General features: G+C 30.8%; 1 protein-coding gene across 1 annotated transcript; it reads left to right on the top strand.

Moving 5' to 3' along the window:
* Positions 898 to 1236, top strand: LOC109346917. Its single transcript, XM_019586656.1, has one exon. The coding sequence runs from the start codon at positions 898 to 900 to the stop codon at positions 1234 to 1236; it is 339 nt and encodes a 112-aa protein (XP_019442201.1).

Below are 21374 nucleotides of genomic sequence, written 5' to 3'. Positions count from 1 at the left end.
CCATACTTAATCTCATTTTATGTGTCATGATTTTGTGATTGATTAAAAAAAATATTTAAATTAAAATTTAATTTTTAAGTATTTTTCTGATCATTCATAGCATATAGCATATGGAATGACACTCTTCACCAATTTAAGTGTGAATAAGTTACTCATATTTATCTCTCCTAACAGTGACTTGCTTAAACGATGTCATATGACTTCCTTTACCTTTTCTCATTGCATGTCATCACTCCCAATACACAAACAAAATCAGTCCGGATTCACTTAGTCTAAGATTAAGTTAAAAAAACTATTTCATATCTCAGTCACTCATTCTATAAAAATCTAATAGCTCAAACATACTAATTAATTCAAATTGCATGAATCATTAAGTTTCCATCGAATAGATGACTAAGATGCGAAGAAAAAATCCATTTTATATAAAAATTGGAAATTGAAGAAGGCGGGAAAATGAGCCGTTGTTTCTCAAATCAATGAAATTTTGGCGCCATAATTGTTGTGCTGCCCGTAAAATTCCCGGTCACCCCTTTCTCTCTCTCTCTCTCTCTTTTATTCATTCTCAAAGCTCAAACCTTTTCTCTTATTCCATTCTTCTTCTTCTCATTTGTGTTCTTTCTCTAAACCCATTTTTCATTTCATTCCTTCTTCTTCATTTTCTTAAACCACCCTTTTATCTTTGATTCTAAGCAACACCCACTTTTCTTTTCTTATTTTTCCACCCAAAGTTCAAACCTTTCACACAAGGGTTTTTTTCACTTCCATCAATTTTCAACAAAAAAAAAACCATCTTTTTTTACCTTCATTTTTAATTCTATAACTATTTTATTCTTTGATTCTGATTGATACCCATTTCTCCTTTCACCTTGTTGAACCCAAAGTTGAAACCTTTCCATGATGGGGTTCTCAAAGAAGAAAACTTTGCAACCAGATTCCAACACTATTATTAGCCTTGAATCAGAATCAAAGAAATGTTCTATTGCTGGAATTTCAGTTCGTTCTTTGAAACCAATAAACACAAAGGGAAGAGGAAAAGAGAATGATGAAGAAGATGAAGAAAGTTGTACAACACCAACAACAAAAGAAGCAAGGATACCAGAAAAATTGAAGTGTCCAATGGCACCAAAGAAGAAAAGACCAACAAAGTGTAACAATTTTCATGGTGTTAGAGAGTTTTTTAATCCTCCTGATTTGGAAACTGTGTTCAAGTGCCATGTTGTTGAGAAATTTATCTGATTTCAAACCTCATTTTTCAACTAACTACAATTTCAGAAGGGTTAAAGTGATATGAGTTATAAGTTAAGAGGTTTTATTTTGATATTTAGTGTACAAAGAAAAAAAAATCAAAAAAAAATCATGATATTTAGTTTAGATAGCACTATTAAGTAGTAGTCTTGGTTTGGTTTTTTGTTTTGTTTTTTTTATTATTAGAGACTGTGTACTATGTAGTTTTCTTAGTTCTGTTTTTTTAAATTAATGAGAAGCTTTTAATATTGAGTTTGATTTTTTGTTTGGTTTTTTATATATTTGTTTTGGATAGAGACTAGGTAGTTATGTTTGTGTTGTGTATTTTGAGTATTAGCATAGAAAATTTGTGAGCTTCCAATATTATATATCAATGTTATAGAGAGATAAGAGTTTGAGGTTTGATCCAATGTATGATGTTTTGTGTGCTTCTATTTCCAATATTATATCATTGTCTTATGATAATTCATTATAGTAACCTTATGAGGAATGTGTGTGTGCACTATTGGTTTTTCCCTTTTTTCATTTTCCAATGTTGAGCTATGTTGGTTCTATTTTTTTCCTATCTTTCTTATTTATTTGGTATATTGGTTCTATTTTTATTACTCTATGTTTTAGGCTTATCTAGTTGTTACAAAGAGCTTAAATTATTTCATATTTTACAAACAATAAAAAACTATTTTACTACTATGAAAATGTTCTCATTCGCTTGGGCACATTCAAAAATGGGTTCCAAAATTTAGTTTTTGTCAATTTAAAAAGTTGTCATAGTTAGCATATGTATAAATGAAATTGTGTACCTGCCATAGTTTCTGCATGGGTTCTAAACTATTGGGATATGCGGTGACATGTATTTTATTATCATAAAGATTTATATATAGTTATTATATCATATTATTTGTTTGCATTACTTTTTTTGATCTTTGAAAGTATTTTCAGATTCATTCATTGCATCCAAAATTATATGTAACATTGGTTTTTTAGAGTAAAATTCATTTATTGGATGGCTATCTCATCATTAAAGGAATAAAATAATGTTTTACTCTTTTAATATTTTAGGATAAATATTATTTTCCTTTCAAACAAAATCAAATTTTGATTTTGGCTTGATATTCACCGATTTATATCAATAAGTTGTTGGTATAGTGGTTTAAAATCCCACTAGATTTTCAAGGTTGTGGGTTTGATTTTTGGAAGCGGTATTTATTATAAGGGTTAACCACTAATCTAAAATACGTTAGTTCCTTACTTAAAAAGGTGAGAAAATACTGTTAGTAGTACCAAAAATATATATATGATGTGTATCAAATATAATTGCAAATTATCTGACCCTCATGAGTAAATATCATTAGATTAAGGTTTCAAGTTTCAACTAAAAAATGTCTCTCTTAGGTAGCAAAAAGATTCCTTACACTTATAAAAGGAAATCTTATTATTAAATAAGGTTTTTTATGCACTAACAAATTAGTTGTTTAAATACCAATGTTGCTTTTTTATGGCACTGCACAAATTGATTGTGACAAATCCTTTTATAACCTTATTAGGCCAAGGAACCTTTCTCAATCTATGCCACTCTTTCTTTAATCTTCAATGCCCCACCTTTCCTTGAGCCTTGAATACTCCTACCCCAAAGGTCAAGCCCCTCATAAAATATATACTTTAGAATCCTATGTGATTGGTACTATTCAGGTTTAATGTAGTTATTTTATGCTATATTTTTAACTAGTCCTTTATATTTGACAATATTGATTTGTGTAAATAAGATCCTTATGTTGTTCTTGCCATGTAAAATAAGTTTTTAATTAATATCTTTTTTCACCATATAAGTAAGGAATTATTAAACCAACTCCTTGAAAAAATAGTGGCGTGTGATGATAGAATCTATAAAAAAAAAGATAATGAAACCCAACTATTTTTTTAAGAGGATCATGAATAAAATTAATCTTAATTATTATCGTTATTTTGTGCTTGTTATTTGGTAGTTTAGATTTGCATGGAGAAGATTATTGTGCATGTTATTGTCATGTAGAGGAAAAGCAAATAGTGTTTGGGGGTAGAGTGGATACTATTCACATGAGCAAGGGATTAGTTTAAAAGGTGATGATGATATATAGTTTACTTAATCCAAGGTTGTCCATGGTATATTAAATAGTATGAAAGGCTATTAGGGATTAGGATACTTTTAAGAAAGCACTCACTAAATTAAAGTGATATTTTCACTTTACCTCTTGCTTCCTTCAAGGAAGCAACTCATTGTCTAAAGAGTGTTGTGAGAGCCGGACCAGACCGAACAGTCTGACTGCTGACCGGACTTGAAAACGGATCTGTATTGCAGTCTTAATTGAATGAGAGTTAGACTACTTTGAACCGGGGAAATTCTGGTTCGACTGTGTTAAACCCAGTTAAACCGAATTAATCCGGGAAGTTAACCGGACGTTCACTTAAAAAAAATGGAACACTGCTATAATATTTTGTTTTACTACCATCCAAAAAAAGATAATGATGTTATTAATTCAATATAATTATACATGGTTATTAATTATAAAAAGTTTTACATTTATATATAATTTTATATTTATAGATAAAAATTATTAATTATGTATGGAATCATCCGGTCAAACGAATAGTTTAACCATTTAAACCGGTTAAATCTAATACGTGATCTTTATCAGTTTGACGTCCGACTCGGGTTTCACAACACTAAAGAGATTTTCATTTTCATTATTTAATTTAGTTTAGTTATATAATCACATTCTTGGAATCATGCCAAATTATTAGCTTACAAGATTAATATATCCAACCATATACCTACTTTGCCTGTCAAAATTATTTACATTAATTTAATTTCCAATTGAGTCTCACATGAAATAATTTATAACGTTAATTCGCATTTAACTACGCTCATTTAACAACATTTGTATGTGGAATGTTGTTAAATGTAAGGCGAAAGTAAATCAACAATACTTAGTACTTTGTCGAGTGTATGAGTCAAAGATTCAATAATGCTTAGTGAAACGAATGTTGTTGATTCTCACACATTCAACAATGTTCGCTTCAATGAGCACTACTAAAAGTCATAGATTCAACAATATTTGTTTCAGTGAGTGCAAATCTTTGTAGATTTAAAATAAAACCTTACATACTCTAATACACATATATTTCAGTTTTCTATTTCTCTTATTCTTCTTCTACTCCACTTGTTACCCTTCTTTCTTTTTTATTTGTGGTTTCTTTCTTCAAACAAGTTGTCTTTTATTAGTTATATTTGTCATATTTTTAATATTGATTGTGCCAAAAAGACAGATCAAACAATGATCTCAATTTCTCTTGGTGCTTTGGCACATATTGTCGAAGTCGATGTACATCAATTCAATGACATTGACTTGGACACATTACTTAAAAACATAAGGTGAAATGTTGTCTTATTTTATGAATATTCAATGTGGTTATTCTCATATTAACTATAATCCATTTATTTCTACAGTTAAGAGAGAGAAGAATTTCATGAACTAGTCATTGACATCCTTATCATCTTCGCCTCTTTCATTAGTGTGTATAATCTTCTCGCTCTTTCATGAGTTCCCTTTCATTAGTTCACTTTCCCTAGTGTCCTTAAGACATGTGTTTAGTTAATGAATTTGAACTAAGAGAGACAAGTTATGTAATGGATTATGAATTCGGTTTTCAGAATGATGTTTCTATTGTCAATTATTTGATTGATATGTATGGTAAATGTGATGGAATTGAGCATACTTGTCACTGTTTGATAGAATGTGTGAGAGAAGTGTTGCCTCATGGACATCTATGATTTGTGAATATTGTAACCTAGGGAAATTTGAGATTTAACAGCGTTGTAGAAAATAAACATTTAACACTGTTCGCTTAAGTGACAATTGCAGAAATTAGACATTTAACATTGCTCGCTTGAGTGAGGGCGGACATTCAATAGTGCTTACTCAAGAAAGTGATGGTAAATGTCTTCTTTCTACCACTATGTTGGATCTAACCATATATTCTATTACGCATGCATAATCAACATCCAAAAGCGCCGTTGAATGACAATTTTAAGTATTATTGTGTGGTAAATTACAGATGCTTGTAAGATGTGTGGTGAAGCCCGGGCATGATGCAGGCAAGGCACTGATGCCAACATGAGATCCGATGTTCACTAAAGCATGGCAAATTGTCTTTGCATTACTCACTTTTCATATTCAATCATTATTGACATTTAAATATAAGTAATACAAATGAATAATGAAATATATACTAATTATGTATAAAATGCTACACTAAAAATACAAAGATATTACACTTAAGTTAAGATGCATACTCGTTAAATTGATTCACTAATTAAATTGCATAATCGTTAAGTTATATATTTTATAATAAACATATTAAAATAAATATTATTTACAACATAAAACTCAATTGTTGAAATGATTAAATGGTAGATCATGTTACAAATAACTATTAGGTTCATGGTTTGAATTCTTGTGTCATTTTGAAAAATGAGTTTTTTGTGCACAAACTGGTTTTGACCAATGCAGTACTAATAAGGGGACTGATCTACCGGTTGAATCAATTGGTACAATGTGCTTATAAAACCGATTTCAACTATTATTTTTTTGGTATCTCTTGCAAGTTCAAATAAAATCGGTAATCACTAGATTTATTAGTGAATTGTACATTAATTTTGCCTCGAAACATCATTTACCATATATCTTTGATATTTGTTGAGATCATTGATTGAAGAAAGCATTAATTTATAATTTCACAGTGTGGCATCGCTCAATCAATGTAGGATTAATATTTGATTGTTGCTGTATTAATATAAGGAAACATGCATTGTATGTTTACATCTTTAGTCTTTAGAAACTTTGAATATTCAAATTCTTTAAACATGTCAAGTTAATATTGATTTTAATTTTCTACCAAAACTTAGAATTTCTCTATGCTTAATGTCTGATAAAAGCTTTGTAAGTTTTTTTTGATATTACTAAAAGTATTTCCTCCAGGAATAAGAAATTAATCCATTTGAAAAGCTTTGTAAGTTTACTAAACCAATATATAATTTTCAAAATTAATGGAGAATATAATGATCTAAACATTCAGTAAGAAAATTATGTCCACTTATATAGTTTCAACTTCAGCAACCTATGATTAAATAAATGAACTTTAGAAACCTCCGAAACAGAAATAAAAAATTATCTCCATAAAACAATAATAAGATGATGGATAAGAGGACCAAGTACTTATACATAGCAATTTAACGTAGGGATAAAAAAGTTGGAGTATATCCCATTCTAGAAAATATGATAGGATTATGCCTTAGATGATTTGAATATACGAGGAGAAGATTATTACAATTTATCCTTCAATATAAAATAATTCTATTACAATATATAATTAAAAAGGAAAATAATAACATAGATACAATATTGTTATAATGTAACGCTGTGAATTTTCGATGTATATTGTATTAATTATGTATTTTAACAAGAATTAATTTTAGAAATTAATCAATAATGATTTAGGCTAAATCATAGTTGAGTGTTAGCCTTGTTTTGCGAATTCTTATTTTATGGTAAATTTTCATAATTTTCTGTGAAAGAAAGTTTTTGAGCTGCTATCGGCCCAAATTCGCTCGAATTCGGCCCAATAGCGTGTTTTTGAGTTTCGTAGCTCGGAATCAAATTCCGAGTGCGCCAAAATATACATCAAGTTTATCTATGACGCATTTCTAAATATTTTTCACTCCGAATTCTGTGTTTGAAGTTATAACCGTAAACCGAAATCGGAAGATTTTTAATATTCATTTGAGTATTAGCCGACAATACTCGGGCATTGTTTAATTGCGAATGTTTTGCCGAAGATGTCACTTCACTTTCACGAGTGAAACTTGCTTGACTAGCAAACAAAAATACTCATCTCTTACATAAAACCCCTTAAACCCTCCATCTACCATTACACAATTTACTATTTGAAAACCTTTGGTTTCCCATCCCCAAATCAGATTCATTGTCTTTAAAAGAGCCCCCTCTAACTTAGAGAAACCCTTGGAATTTCACTCTTCTTCTTCTTCACTTTGATTCTCAAAAACTCCAAGGTAAGCCTTCATTCTTTTTCGTTCTTCATCTCTTAGAATCTAACCGTTAAGTGTTTATGAGATTTTAGTATGATGCTTATATGCATGTTACGAACATTTTCAACCTTGAAAATTTTCTAATAATTTTCCTAACTCTTGTTATAATCAAGAATACGAAAAATGGGTTCTCGTGAATTTAGAAAATCGTTGTTTTGAAACCATGAAATCTTGTTGTTCATGAGGCTGTTTTAGTGTTTAAAAATATGCATGTTGTTGATTTTCGATGAAAGAGGATGAGTATGAAATCAAAGGATGTTTTGATTTAAAACGTCATTTTGAGTATGGGATGAACCCTTGTAAAGAAGGTGTTGAAATGACCATGAACACGATGAGAATCATTAACGAGACTTTCGAGGTTAAAGGATGGTTCAAGAATATGAATCTTGGACCAAATGGATGAAAGTCTCACAAATCACTGATTGGTTTGTGTGTTTAGTTTCAAGGCGTTCGAAGTTGGACAACCTACCCATTCACTTAAAGGAAATCAACCGCTCTACAACCCAAGGTGAGGGAGAATACATCATGACATAGTGATGTCTGAATATGACACTCGAATCTCCCAACTACCTCAAAAGTTGGGAGTTATAATTGTTTTTTAGAAACCCGTACTTAACCAAATGATTGCGTGTCTGGATTAAGTACGGATGATTTCTTAAGCTGTATGCCCTAGGAAAGTTTAAAATATCAAGTATTGTGGTAGTTATCTATGAAGGAACACCACTTGAGAAACTAAAATGTGTAGGGATCGGAAACAACAGAGATTTTCGATCCGGTGGCCCAAAAGGGCGAGGAAGTAGTCCTCGCAATTGGACACCCCTCACATGGACGATCCAGCCTCGCCTAGGCGAGCCAATCTCGCTTGAGCGAGCGGTTCTCGGCTGGGCAAGGGCCAGGCAAGTGTTTCGCCTGTTCTGGGCAGTTCTGGTTGCCTAAACGACAGTATCTCACCCGGGCGAGACCCAGAGGGTGACTTTGACTAGTTTTTGGTGAATCTTTTGCTTGAGCGACAGCCTCTCGCTTGGCGAGACACACACAATGTTTTTGACTACTTTTGATTGGTTGATTGCTTAGATAATAACCCTAACTTGGGTGAGAATTATGTTTAATAATTGGGCGAGATCGTGGCTCGAACAAGGAGCCCGATGCCCAAACCAACAAACTTATACAATTACCTTTGTTCTTGTGCCTTATTCATGCAAGGATTCCGACGATGACGTCGCGAGCAAGGTGATGCCCCAAAAGGATTACATGATACCACACAAAGAGGTCATATGACCGTAAGAGGTTTGGCCATATAGTCATCCAGGATATTCATCGATGGTTCGTAGTGGTAGGAATATTATTCCTATATTACGTGATAACTTAAGATTAGGTCCCACAAGAAGCATTCCTTTAGGAGATGTCTTAGGATGGGTCGATTGATATAAAAGAATGATTAAAAGATTTAATTAGCTAACCTCAGTTAGTGTGAATACTCATTATGAATAACGAAGTAGTGGAGAGGAAATTTACAGGAGACGAATGAGCCCTGCGATGTTGAGAGGGACGGCGATGGTGATGATTCGTCAGCAAAGTCTTGAGGATGACTCTAGGTGAGACGAGTCCCTTGTATTCCTGGATAAGGTATTCTATTGGATAGTTCTCATAATGCAAACTAGATGATCTATGACAACCCCTCTTTACGATCATGATCGATGAGAGGGATGCTCATAAAGTGGTTGATACAACACCGTCTTAAAACAGACAGTTCTTTAGAACAAATCGATCATATATCCTTGCGAGGAATATTTTTGGTGTGTTCAAATCGGCTTGCTATGAGATCTTAACTCTCAGTTATTTTTGAATAGTTTATTGAGATGATATTGTTGTAAGGATGGGTGAAATAAACGTAACATTCATTCATTGAGTTTGTGGATATTGATTCTCATAGTTTGAGATATAATATCATTCATCATTTGTATTTATGTATGCGAAATATATTGTGTACATTATGTTTATCTATCTGGATGTGATATTTTGTGTAATTCTATGTCGTCAATGAATAATATTCATTAGATGTCTTACTCTCTTTTCTTTCTGCCTGACGTCGGTTCGTGTTCTCGTTAAGATGGGCCGTATCGCGAGGATTTGGAGCTACCGATTCTCCATGTCCTAGGAGGGGACATGGAGTACTGATGGACACTAATACACGTACATAGGCAGACATGGAGTAGTGATGGACCTCTTCCCTTCACATCATGCAGACTTGTAGGCTTCTTTCACTTTACCTACTCGGAGGCTAGCACTTGCTGCACCATCCATTCAGTCTATGATTCCTCACGGACCCATTGCGTCAGTGCCATCTACTCGGAGATAGAGTTGGGACGACGTGCTCAATTCCCCACTATGGAGGAGAGCTACTCAACAGATGATCCCCGATCTTCAGGCATATGCGGGAGTGGGAAGTAGGTTGTAGGGTTCATCCAATGACCCGGAAGAGGAGATGGAGGCTGAAGAGGAGAAGTTGCAAGTCGAAGAGGAGGAGCTAGAAGCCGAAGAGGATGGGCTGGAAGCCGAAGAAGAGGAATGTGTAGAGTTAGTCTGTATAGAAGACTCCATTAAGGTGGTAGACCTCTCCTCTGATTCTGAGACAGAGGAGGGCCCCAACGAGTGTCCTAGCGTACCCGCTAACACTAGAGCTAGTCACTAACAGTCATTTTCATTTTCATTTTGCTTTTGAAGATAGTTTCTGTGTAGGATACTTTTAATGTGTTAAATAAATCGGTCTACTTTGTATATTTTCAGTTTAGACAAGATTTGATTCCGCTTTGTTTTTCGTACATACATTTTCCGTTATTTTCAATAAAGAATTATTCCACGATATCTTAAGTGACTTTTAATTACCATTAGGTAACGATTGTTGTCTTTTCTGCAATTTAGGTTACTTAACGTGATGTTCCGAAAAAGAATAGAATATAAGGAAAATAAGTTCATATTATATTATTCAATTTTTGTTTTACCCATTTTTGGACAATGTTGTTGGAGTAATTTTCGGGGCGTTACACATAATATTAGATGGGTGGCACATGAAGCAAGATATGATCACTTCTTTTATAACCTCCGAAATAAATAGCCGATATAATTGTATTAAATATAAGAGATCCACCTTAATTAAAAATTATGAATTTCTAACCAACAATACTTATAATAGTTAACAACAACGAGTACTTTTAGTGGTTTGGAAAATATGGTTATTTAATCCCGATAAAAATATTCATTTAGAGGGGTAATTACAATTTAAAGATAGGAATTAGTCTAACATTAAAAAAAACATGGATATTATGGCAAGGAATAAATAATTGTCACTATTTATTATCAAACCATTCTTTAATTATTTTAAATGTAGATTACTATTATAGTTAAAAAAATTATTATATTAACATTTATAATAATTTACCTACTATTTTTTATTATAGTAATTATTTTTAAAAATAGAAATCAAAAGTTAAGGAAAGAAGGTGGAGAAATATAGGTGATTGCACGGAAACAGAGGACTTGAGTGGCGCTTTAGTATGTCAGAACTGGCATGGAAAACTAGTCGATGCTACAGTATATGGAGGACCATGTGTCAATATTACGAGCAGAGGTGGCATTAAACTTAATTTCATGTGAACCAGATATGAGTATCCGAGAGGTGTAGGCGAAAAGTAGCTAGCGAATGCTGTGTGGTAAATTATATATGCATGTAAGACGTTTGGTGAAGCGCATGCATGATGTAGGGCAAGGCAATGATGCCAACATGACATGCAGTGTTTAGTAAAGCATGACAAATTGTCTTTGCATCACTCACTATTCATATTTAATCATTATTGACTTTTAAATAAGGGTAATACAAATGAACAATGAATAATATGCTAAATGTGTATAATCATTATTGACTTTTATACATACTTGAGTTGAATACATGCATGGGTTTTAGTATGACACATGTCTTTTTTTCATTGGATAGAATGACAAATTGGGAACTTGATTTGAACCTATACCACCAATATAAGAATAAGACATGCACCAATTGTGAAACCATTCCATTCTTCTTCCAATAGTGAGTGAAATCATCAATCAAATATATCATGGCTATTTTAATGAACAAAATTGTGTTATCGTCTTTTATGTTAGCAACAATATTTGTTACTTTGATGGTTGGTGTAGAGTCATTATTTGAAGTCTACGAACAGAAAGTTCTAATGACAAACAAACTTTCAAATCCAATAACTATTCATTGCAAAGACAAGAAGCATGATGATGGATTCAATACATTACAAACTGGTGAAAATCATCGTTTTAAGTTCATCCCCGATCCACTCGGTAAATCAACTTTATGGTTTTGTAGCTTTAATTGGACAAGTGCATTTCACTACTTTGATATTTATGTTCAGAAAAGAGATGATTGCGTTGAGAACCTTTGTACTTGGGATATAAATGCAAATGGACCATGTAGAACTGATGCACAAAGACGTTGCTATCCATGGAATAGTTAAGCAAGTAGTCTCTTCGGTTATTGTGATAAAGGAATAATATAATGAATATTGTGTGACCACTTTTAATATTTGGAGTTATCCAATCAAATAAATTAAAAGTTACATTTCTCTCCACATTAGTCCTTCTATATTTTACTTTATTTTAGTTTTGGCCCCTATATTACCTTTTTTATTTTTGTTCTTTTATTTTCAATTATTTGCATTTTGTTCTCCATCATAAATTATTAATCAACCATATCAATATATCATCTACAAATGTTGCAACACCATGTATCTTCACTATTTATTGATCAGATTATTATAGCTAGGCTTCTCCTTAATACAATCTGCTACATCTCATATATCCATTAATGAACCATCGCGACCTTTATCACATTCACGCATAACTCGATCACGATGATCATCATATTAATATGTTTATGGCGTAGATCAAGTATGGATGAGTGTCTTGGAAATTTCATGCAATGTGATCTAAAACATGTTTATTTCTAACTGGTCGTTCTTTATTCTTTAATGAGATCAATCCAAAGTCAATAATTGCAACAAATTAGTTACAATACACAAGTTTAAAATACAACAATAAATTATCAACTTTATTATGCGTAAAACTGTATACAATGTCCAAAGTAAATCATAAAATTTATAGATATAAAATCTTTCCATATATGTTATATGGAAATTTGTCTATTTTGGACACTTTCTTTAACAACCAGAAACTTGATGTCATTAAATTTTGACTTTATAGAACTCCTATTATTGTTAGAATAAAGAACCAAGGACTTATTATCGCAATAAATTATGAGTGGTCTTTCATTGTCGTCGAGCACACATAAGGCATTGACAAAATTCTGCAACCATATGACATGAGCTGGCGTCTCAAAACAAGCCATCACAACCAAGGTTGAAGGAGCTATGAGCGTCTGTTTAACAAACTTCCAAGAGCAGCATTTCCAGCTAACGAAATATATATCCAGAGGTGGAGTATCTACAGTCTAGACATCCAGCAAAGTCGGAGTCAAAGTATCCAATGATCCTTAAATTCTTAAAGCACCAATAAGTGAGCATGTACTCTCCTAAGTATAGAAGAAAAATAAAGGCTTAGTAAATAATCAAGATAGGTTTTAATATAAAAAAAAATCATTGTTAATGATATTCTATTTTTGAATAAAAAAAATAAAAAAAATTTGTACTAAAATGCATAATTATTCAACTCGGGTAGGACTGACCGATCACCTGAGTAGTTCGAGTTTCTCTTCTGATCGGTTATGCTCCAAAATCTACATGAATCGGTTCGATTTAGTAAATTTGAGCATAAAACTAGTGACTCGGTCAGATGGACTAGTTTAACTCGACTAGTTCAATTAGCATTAAAATACGTCAAAATAACATCCATTTGAGAGATCGAAAATTTGGTCCTTTCTACTTATTTTTAACTATTTTTATCATTAATGAAACAAATTCGTTGTTGTTTAATTAAATTTAATATTTACTTGTTCATTTTGTTGTGATTAAATTGTAAATACTACTATTTTTGATGAAATTTTCAACTTATTTAGAACATTTTGTTAATCTTCCATATTTGTTGTTTAATCAAATACTTGTGCAATGATAATATTTTATATTCAAAATACAAAATATTAAATAGTGTTATATTATGAATGTACTAGATTATTTAATATGGGCGAGTAAACTAGTCCAACTAGTAACAGATGGACCCAATACCTTGACCGAGTAAATGATTGCATCGAGTTTAATAATTCTTCTAAAATGAAAAGAAAAAGAGTAGAAAATACAACAAATTAAAAATTTAATAGAAAATAAATAAAAAGTTATACAATCCTAATAGTTCCATAATTTTATTTATCATATTTTATCTTGAAAGGGAAAGATTAAGGTGCATATCAATATAAATAACTTTATATATAAAAAATAAAAAATCTAAATATAATGTTTTCACCTCATTCAATATCCTTGCCATCCATAATACTATACACACTAAAAATCATTATGGTCTCAATTTATATTTTCTAAACAAGCATTGTTAGAACTTCCTTATGGTCGGTGAAATATCAATCTTAAGACCTTAAATCTCATGATTCTCACACATTGTATAAAACAATGATACAAAGTCAGACTTGAATTTATGTTATCATATCTATTTCTTTTTGTATGCCTTTGGAGAGAGTTTTGGTATGGTGGTATTCCTCAACCAAATCTTGAATTCCTTTTGGATCAATGTTTTTTCTTTGATGGGGAGAGGTGATAACTATTCGTGATTTGGTGTCTTGGAGACCATAAGAGTTCCTTATGGGTTTACTCATAGGGTTCCTATTATCCCATATAGGCCAACCGTTTGAGTATTCACTGAGTAAGTTCCTATCCGTTATCGGTTTTAGAAGTTATACGGTTTGTCAGAAATTTGATCACTTCTTTTGTAACTCCAAAATAAATAGCCGATATAATTGTATTAAATATCAGAATTCCACCTTAATTAGAAATTATGAATTTCTAACAAACACTACTTATCATAGTTAACAACAATGAGTACTTTTAGTGGTTTGGAAAATATGGTTATTTAATCCCGATAAAAATATTCATTTAGAGGGGTAATTACAATTTAAAGATAGGAATTAGTCTAACATTCAAAAAACTTGGACATTATGGCAAGGAATAAATAACTGTCACTATTTATTATCAAACCATTCCTTAATTATTTTATATGTAGATTACAGTTAAAAAAATTATTATATTAACATTTATAATAATTTAGCTACCATTTTTTATTATAGTAATTATTTTTAAAAATAGAAATCAAAAGTTAAGGAAAGAAGGTGGAGAAATATAGGTGATTGCATGCAAAAAGAGGACTTGAGTGGCGTTTTAGTATGTCATAACTGGCATGGAAAACTAGTCGATGCTACAGTATGTGGAGGACAATGTGTCAATAGTACGAGCAGAGGTGGCATCAAACTAAATTTCATGTGAACCAGATATGAGTATCCGAGAGGTGCAGGCGAAAAGTAGCTAGCGAATGTTGTGTGGCAAATTACAGATGCATGTAAGACGTTTGGTGAAGCGCGGGCATGATGTAGGGCGAGGCACTGACGCCAACATGACATCCAGTGTTTAGTAAAGCATGACAAATTGTCTTCATTGGATAGAATGGCAAATTGGGAACTTGATTTGAACCTATACCACCAATATAAGAATAAGACATGCACCAATTGTGAAACCATTCCATTCTTCTTCCAATAGTGAGTGAAATCATCAATCAAATATATCATGGCTATTTTAATGAACAAAATTGTGTTATCGTCTTTTATGTTAGCAACAATATTTGTTACTTTGATGGTTGGTGTAGAGTCATTATTTGAAGTCTACGAACAGAAAGTTCTAATGACAAACAAACTTTCAAATCCAATAACTATTCATTGCAAAGACAAGAAGCATGATGATGGATTCAATACATTACAAACTGGTGAAAATCATCGTTTTAAGTTCATCCCCGATCCATTCGGTAAATCATCTTTATGGTTTTGTAGCTTTAATTGGACAGGTGCATTTCACTACTTTGATATTTATGTTCAGAAAAGAGATGATTGCGTTGATAGCCTTTGTACTTGGGATATAAATGCAAATGGACCATGTAGAACTGATGCACAAAGACGTTGCTATCCATGGAATAGTTAAGCAAGTAGTCTCTTCAGTTATTGTGATAAAGGAATAATATAATGAATAATGTGTGACCACTTTTAATATTTGGAGTTATCCAATCAAATAAATTAAAAGTTACATTTCTCTCCACATTAGTCCTTCTATATTTTACTTTATTTTAGTTTTGGCCCCTATATTACCTTTTTTATTTTTGTTCTTTTATTTTCAATTATTTGCATTTTGTTCTCCATCATAAATTATTAATCAACCATATCAATATATCATCTACAAATGTTGCAACACCATGTATCTTCACTATTTATTGATCAGATTATTATAGCTAGGCTTCTCCTTAATACAATCTGCTACATCTCATATATCCATTAATGAACCATCGCGACCTTTATCACATTCACGCATAACTCGATCACGATGATCATCATATTAATATGTTTATGGCGTAGATCAAGTATGGATGAGTGTCTTGGAAATTTCATGCAATGTGATCTCAAACATGTTTATTTATAACTGGTCATTCTTTATTCTTTAGTGAGATCGATCCAAAGTCAATAATTGCAACACAATAGTTACAATACACAAGTTTAAAATAGAACAATAAATTATCAAATTTATTATGCGTAAAAGTGTATATAATGTCCAAAGTAAATCATAAAAGACTTTAGGTGACAAACCTTTAGTCAGTGGATTAGCTGGCATAAAATTTGTCCATATATGTTATATGGAAATTTGTCAATTTTGGATGCTTTATTTAACAACCAGAAATTTGATGTCATTAAATTTTAACTATGTAGAACTCCTATTATTGTTAGAGTAAAGAACCATAGACTTATCATCACAATAAATTCTCAGTGATTTTTCATTGTCGTCGAGCACACATAAGCCAATGACAAAATTCTGCAACCATATGTCAAAACAAGCCATCACAACCAAGGTTGAAGGAACTATGAGTGTTTGTTTAACATACTTCCAAGAGGAACCTTTCCAACTAAAAAAATATATATCCAGAGGTGGAGTGTCTACAGTCTAGACATCCAGCAAAATCGGAGTCAAAATATCTAATGATCTTTAAATTCTCAAACCACCGATAAGTGAGCATGTACTTTCCTTAGTAGACAAGAAAACTAAAGGCTAAGTAAATAATCAAGATAACTTTTAATAAAAATCATTGTAAATGATATTCTATTTTTGAATAAAATATATAAGAAATTTTTGTACTAAAATGCATATTTATTCAACTCGGGTAGGACCGATCGATCACCTAATTAGTTCGAGTTTGTCTTCTGATCGATTATGCACCAAAATCTATATAAATTGGCTCGATTTAGTAAATTTGAGCATAAACCTAGTGACTCGGTCGAATGGACTAGTTTAACTCGACTAGTTCAATTAGCATTAAAATACGTCAAAACAACATTCATTTGAGAGATAGAAAATTTGGTTCTTTCTACTTATTTGTAACTATTTTTATCATTATTGAAACAAATTCATTGTTGTTTAATTAAATTTAAAATTTACTTGTTCATTTTTGTTGTGATTAAAGTGTAAATACTGCTATTTTTTATGATATTTTCAACTTGTTTGGGACATTTTGTTAATCTTCCATATTTGTTGTTTAATCAAATACTTATGCAATGATAATTTTTTATATTCATAATACAAAAATATTATATAGTATTATATAATGAATGTATTAGATTTTTTAATATGGACCGAGTAAACTAGTCCAACTAGTAACAGATGGACCCAATATCTTGATTGAGTGAATAATTTGTATCAAGTTTAATAATTCTTCTAAAATGAAAATAAAAAGAGTAGAAAATACAACAAAAATTTAATAATAAATAATTAAAATTATATAGAATCCTAATAGTTCCATAATTTTATTTATTATATTTTATCTTGAAAATGAAAGATTAAGGTACATATCCCTATAAATAACTTCATATATAAAAATACAAAATTTAAATATAATGTTTTCACCTCAATCAATATAGGTGCAATCCATTATACTATGTACACTAAAAATCATTATGTTCTCAAATTATATTTTCTAAACAAACATCGTTAGAAATTCCTTGTGGTCGGTGATATACCAATCTTAAGATCTCACATATTATATAAAACATGGATACAAAGTCAAACATGAATCTATGTTATCATATTTATTTCTTTTTGTATGCCTTTAGATAGAGTTTTGGTATGATGACATTTCTCAACCAAATCCTGAATTCCTTTTAGGATCTAGGTTTTTTCTCTGATGCGGAAAAGTGATAATTATTCGTGATTTGGTGTCTTGGAGACCATAAGAGTTCCTTATGGGTTAACTCATAGGGTTCCTATTATTATCCCAAATAGGCCAACCGTTTGAGTATCAAGTGAGTAAGTTCATATTTGTTATCGGTTTTAGAAGTTATATGGTTTGTCAGAAATTTGATCACTTCTTTTGTAACCTCCAAAATAAAGAGTTGATATAATTGTATTAAATATAAGAAGTCCACTTCTCTTGTGGATATTCTCAGCTCGGACATGATTACCTCCAATGCAAAATGATATATGTGGGAAACCAAAAATATGAAACGAGATATGCAAACACACGGGTATACTACTAGTTTAATAAGAAAACAAACTCATCCTATGTTGTTCCTGAATTCTTATCCATCCAAACAACTTTCTTTAGCTCACACATACTTCATATACATATACATAAATACTAACATCTCAATAAATGTGAGGAAATGTAACCTATGACAATGATGCAACAAGTATTTTCCATCTAGGATGGAACAATGTGCAAATGCAAATTACCTCAACCATAATGTTCATCATGACATGCCCAACTTTATAGTACAGTACTAAAATTTACTAATCCGGAGTATGATGTCAACAAGGGTGAAATATAATGTACAAGTACATACCTACAAGAGTCTTGACATAACATGTTGTAGGATTCTCAGATACTGGACAAAACTGAATCCTCTCCGATACTGGAGGGAACAGTATTGACAGAGATGATGACATATGGCCTTAAAAAACTAATAGTGTAGATTTTAAAAATAAAAAATATGTAAATTATGAAACTAATTTGAACCTCACATTCCAGTATTCAGATGGTCTCGATTCTGACTTCCCTTATCACCAAATTTGTAGGGTGGTCTGTCCTAGGTTAACAAATACTTGGAGTTTTGCTAGGCATTACGTATATTACGTACTTGACGTGATGAGCATTATATTCTTTCACATGTTTTTTTTATAAGTAACAAACATTCTACACACTTAGATATCTATACATTGAACATTCATGACAAATAAACATTTAGCAATTTTACATGAGCTAAATCATCCAATAGGGGTGGTTATCCAAAATACCACAGAAAATTAATCTATTTTTCATTTACAGGTATGGATTTTGAATTCCATTCCATTCAATGGAACACTAAGAAAAATATGGTAGTACTATGTAGCATTTCATTGGAAATTATATTATTTTCAATGTATATAATATGTATGTGATGATATTTAAAGATTTATACACAACTAATATATTATTCATATTATTTTTTTAAAGAGATAATGATGATAAATATGAATATCATGTAATTTCGTATCCTATTCTATTTATAAGATATTTTTTAACTAAATGGTATATATTAATAAAATTGTTTATTCTGTTTTAAATATTTTTAGTGAATGTTTACTTTGATCCTTAATTTTTTGCATGTACCGATTTAATCTCCAAAAAAACTAAACTATTATTTAGTCATTGCGAATATAATTCAAAAATAATCTTCTATCACATATCATAAAACATGCTAAAATGATTAGTTTGACACAAGTTTGGTATTTTTTGGACCATTTTGGGTTTTCATATTTTTGAGAGACCAAACTTGTATAGTGAAAATTATGAAGGATCAAAATAGATATTTACTCTATTTGTTTTTAAAATATGATAGGATTAAATCTTATTTTTTGTTTTTTGTACTAATAAGAGTATTCACTCGCCCTATAGGTAAGGAACTAATTCATTTTGTGGTGTGTAAGTGTCATTTCTAACAAGTTTCACTATCATGAATCAAACATTTAATTTTTTAATCTTTTTTGAGATCTAACAGAGCTTTATATTAATAAATCAATGTCTTGTTAAAAACAATAAAATAGGAGTAAGGATCTTCTCCATTAATGGAGAGACAAGTATGTGATTTTACATGTGTTTTCAATGATAAAAATATTATTTCATTGTATATAAAATGATAAGAATATCTTACTATATTATTGTTTCATTTGCTTTTCATAGTACTTGTCTCTTCATTAATTAAGAAGATACTTGTACATAATCAAAGTTTCCATTATGGACAATTAGGGAACAATAGTAAATATTCCATAAAAATATTTAATGTGGCTTATGTTGTAGGTAATGTTTGATAAGAATGATGAGAGAGTATAAAAGGGAATGGTGGAATTAGGGCGGTGGGAGTATTAAGTATGGAATTGAAGAATGGAAAGTAAATAAAAAGAAGGAATCCAATGTCCTAAAGAGAGGAGACATGTACACATGGGGCTATAAGGAATCCTAAGCATATCTAAGATTCCATTTTTTGAATCCCAATTCTATCCCTTTCTCTCACCAAATCTTAATTCATTTAATTATTTCAAGATTATTATCACACTTTTATTCATAAGTATATCTGTTGTCTTAAGTTTGTATTATTCTATGTGTCATGATGTTGTGATTGGTTAGAAAAACGTTTTATAATTAAATTTTAACTTAAATATTTTTTTTTTGATCAATCATAAGTCTATGACACATGAAATGACTCAATCTGTAAGACAGCACATATGTCCTCTTTTATTCTTACTCATGGAACTTTTTATAGGATTTTCTATTTCTAAAATTCTATATACAACAATACATAGATTTTTTAAATATGTTTTAGAGAGCATAATAATAAACAATATAATGGAATGAATTCATGTGGAATTAGTAAAAACAATATGTTTTATTTCCAAGAGTGAACCCAATTAATTATATCATTTAGTTTTGAATTTTTTTCCTATAAATAAAAGTAGAGTTTAATATAGATGCATTGTTAGTATAAAATGCATCGTTTATCATCGATTTAAATTATTTTTGTTTGATAATCAATAATGACTAAAATATAAATGAATAAAAATAACTACACAATCAATATACACATATTAAATTCTCTCACCATATATATAGGTAATAAATTTATTCATTTCAAAATGTATAACCATCATTCTATATAAATGTTACTATCAACAAATAATAATTTTATAATTATTATCTATTATTGTAGCTAAGTTTGGGTCTGACGCGGTTTTAGCTTTTGCCATAAGTCACATCCCGTTACTCTAACTGCCCGAAGTGACCGTAAAATTTGGAAGCAAAATGAGTTGGCGCCAAAACAAAGAGAGAGACACAAACAATGTTGCTGTCGTCACTAACAACAACACCAAACTAGTTCATACTTGAATTGTCAAAATTACCCTTTATCTCCTGCCATTTGGGCCCCACCTGCTTTGGGTTGCACCTTGTGACTGTCCATTAATAATAAGGGTCATAAGTCCTAATGGCATACCCATTTGGCCATTCCATTTAAGATGGGGGAGTAAGTGTTCTCACAAATTGTGATTAGTTGAAAAAAATATATTTAAATTAAAAGTTTAATTTTAAATACATTTTTTTGTCAATCACAACACATAATATATTAAATGACACATATTATTGACAAAAAAATATAATCTCTTACATACACCTACGAATTAAAAGTGGA

Source organism: Lupinus angustifolius, chromosome LG05, assembly GCF_001865875.1.
Source record: "Lupinus angustifolius cultivar Tanjil chromosome LG05, LupAngTanjil_v1.0, whole genome shotgun sequence".
NCBI lineage: Eukaryota > Viridiplantae > Streptophyta > Magnoliopsida > Fabales > Fabaceae > Lupinus > Lupinus angustifolius.
Note: the sequence above shows the minus strand (reverse complement) of the source record. Positions and strands in the feature narration are given on the sequence as shown.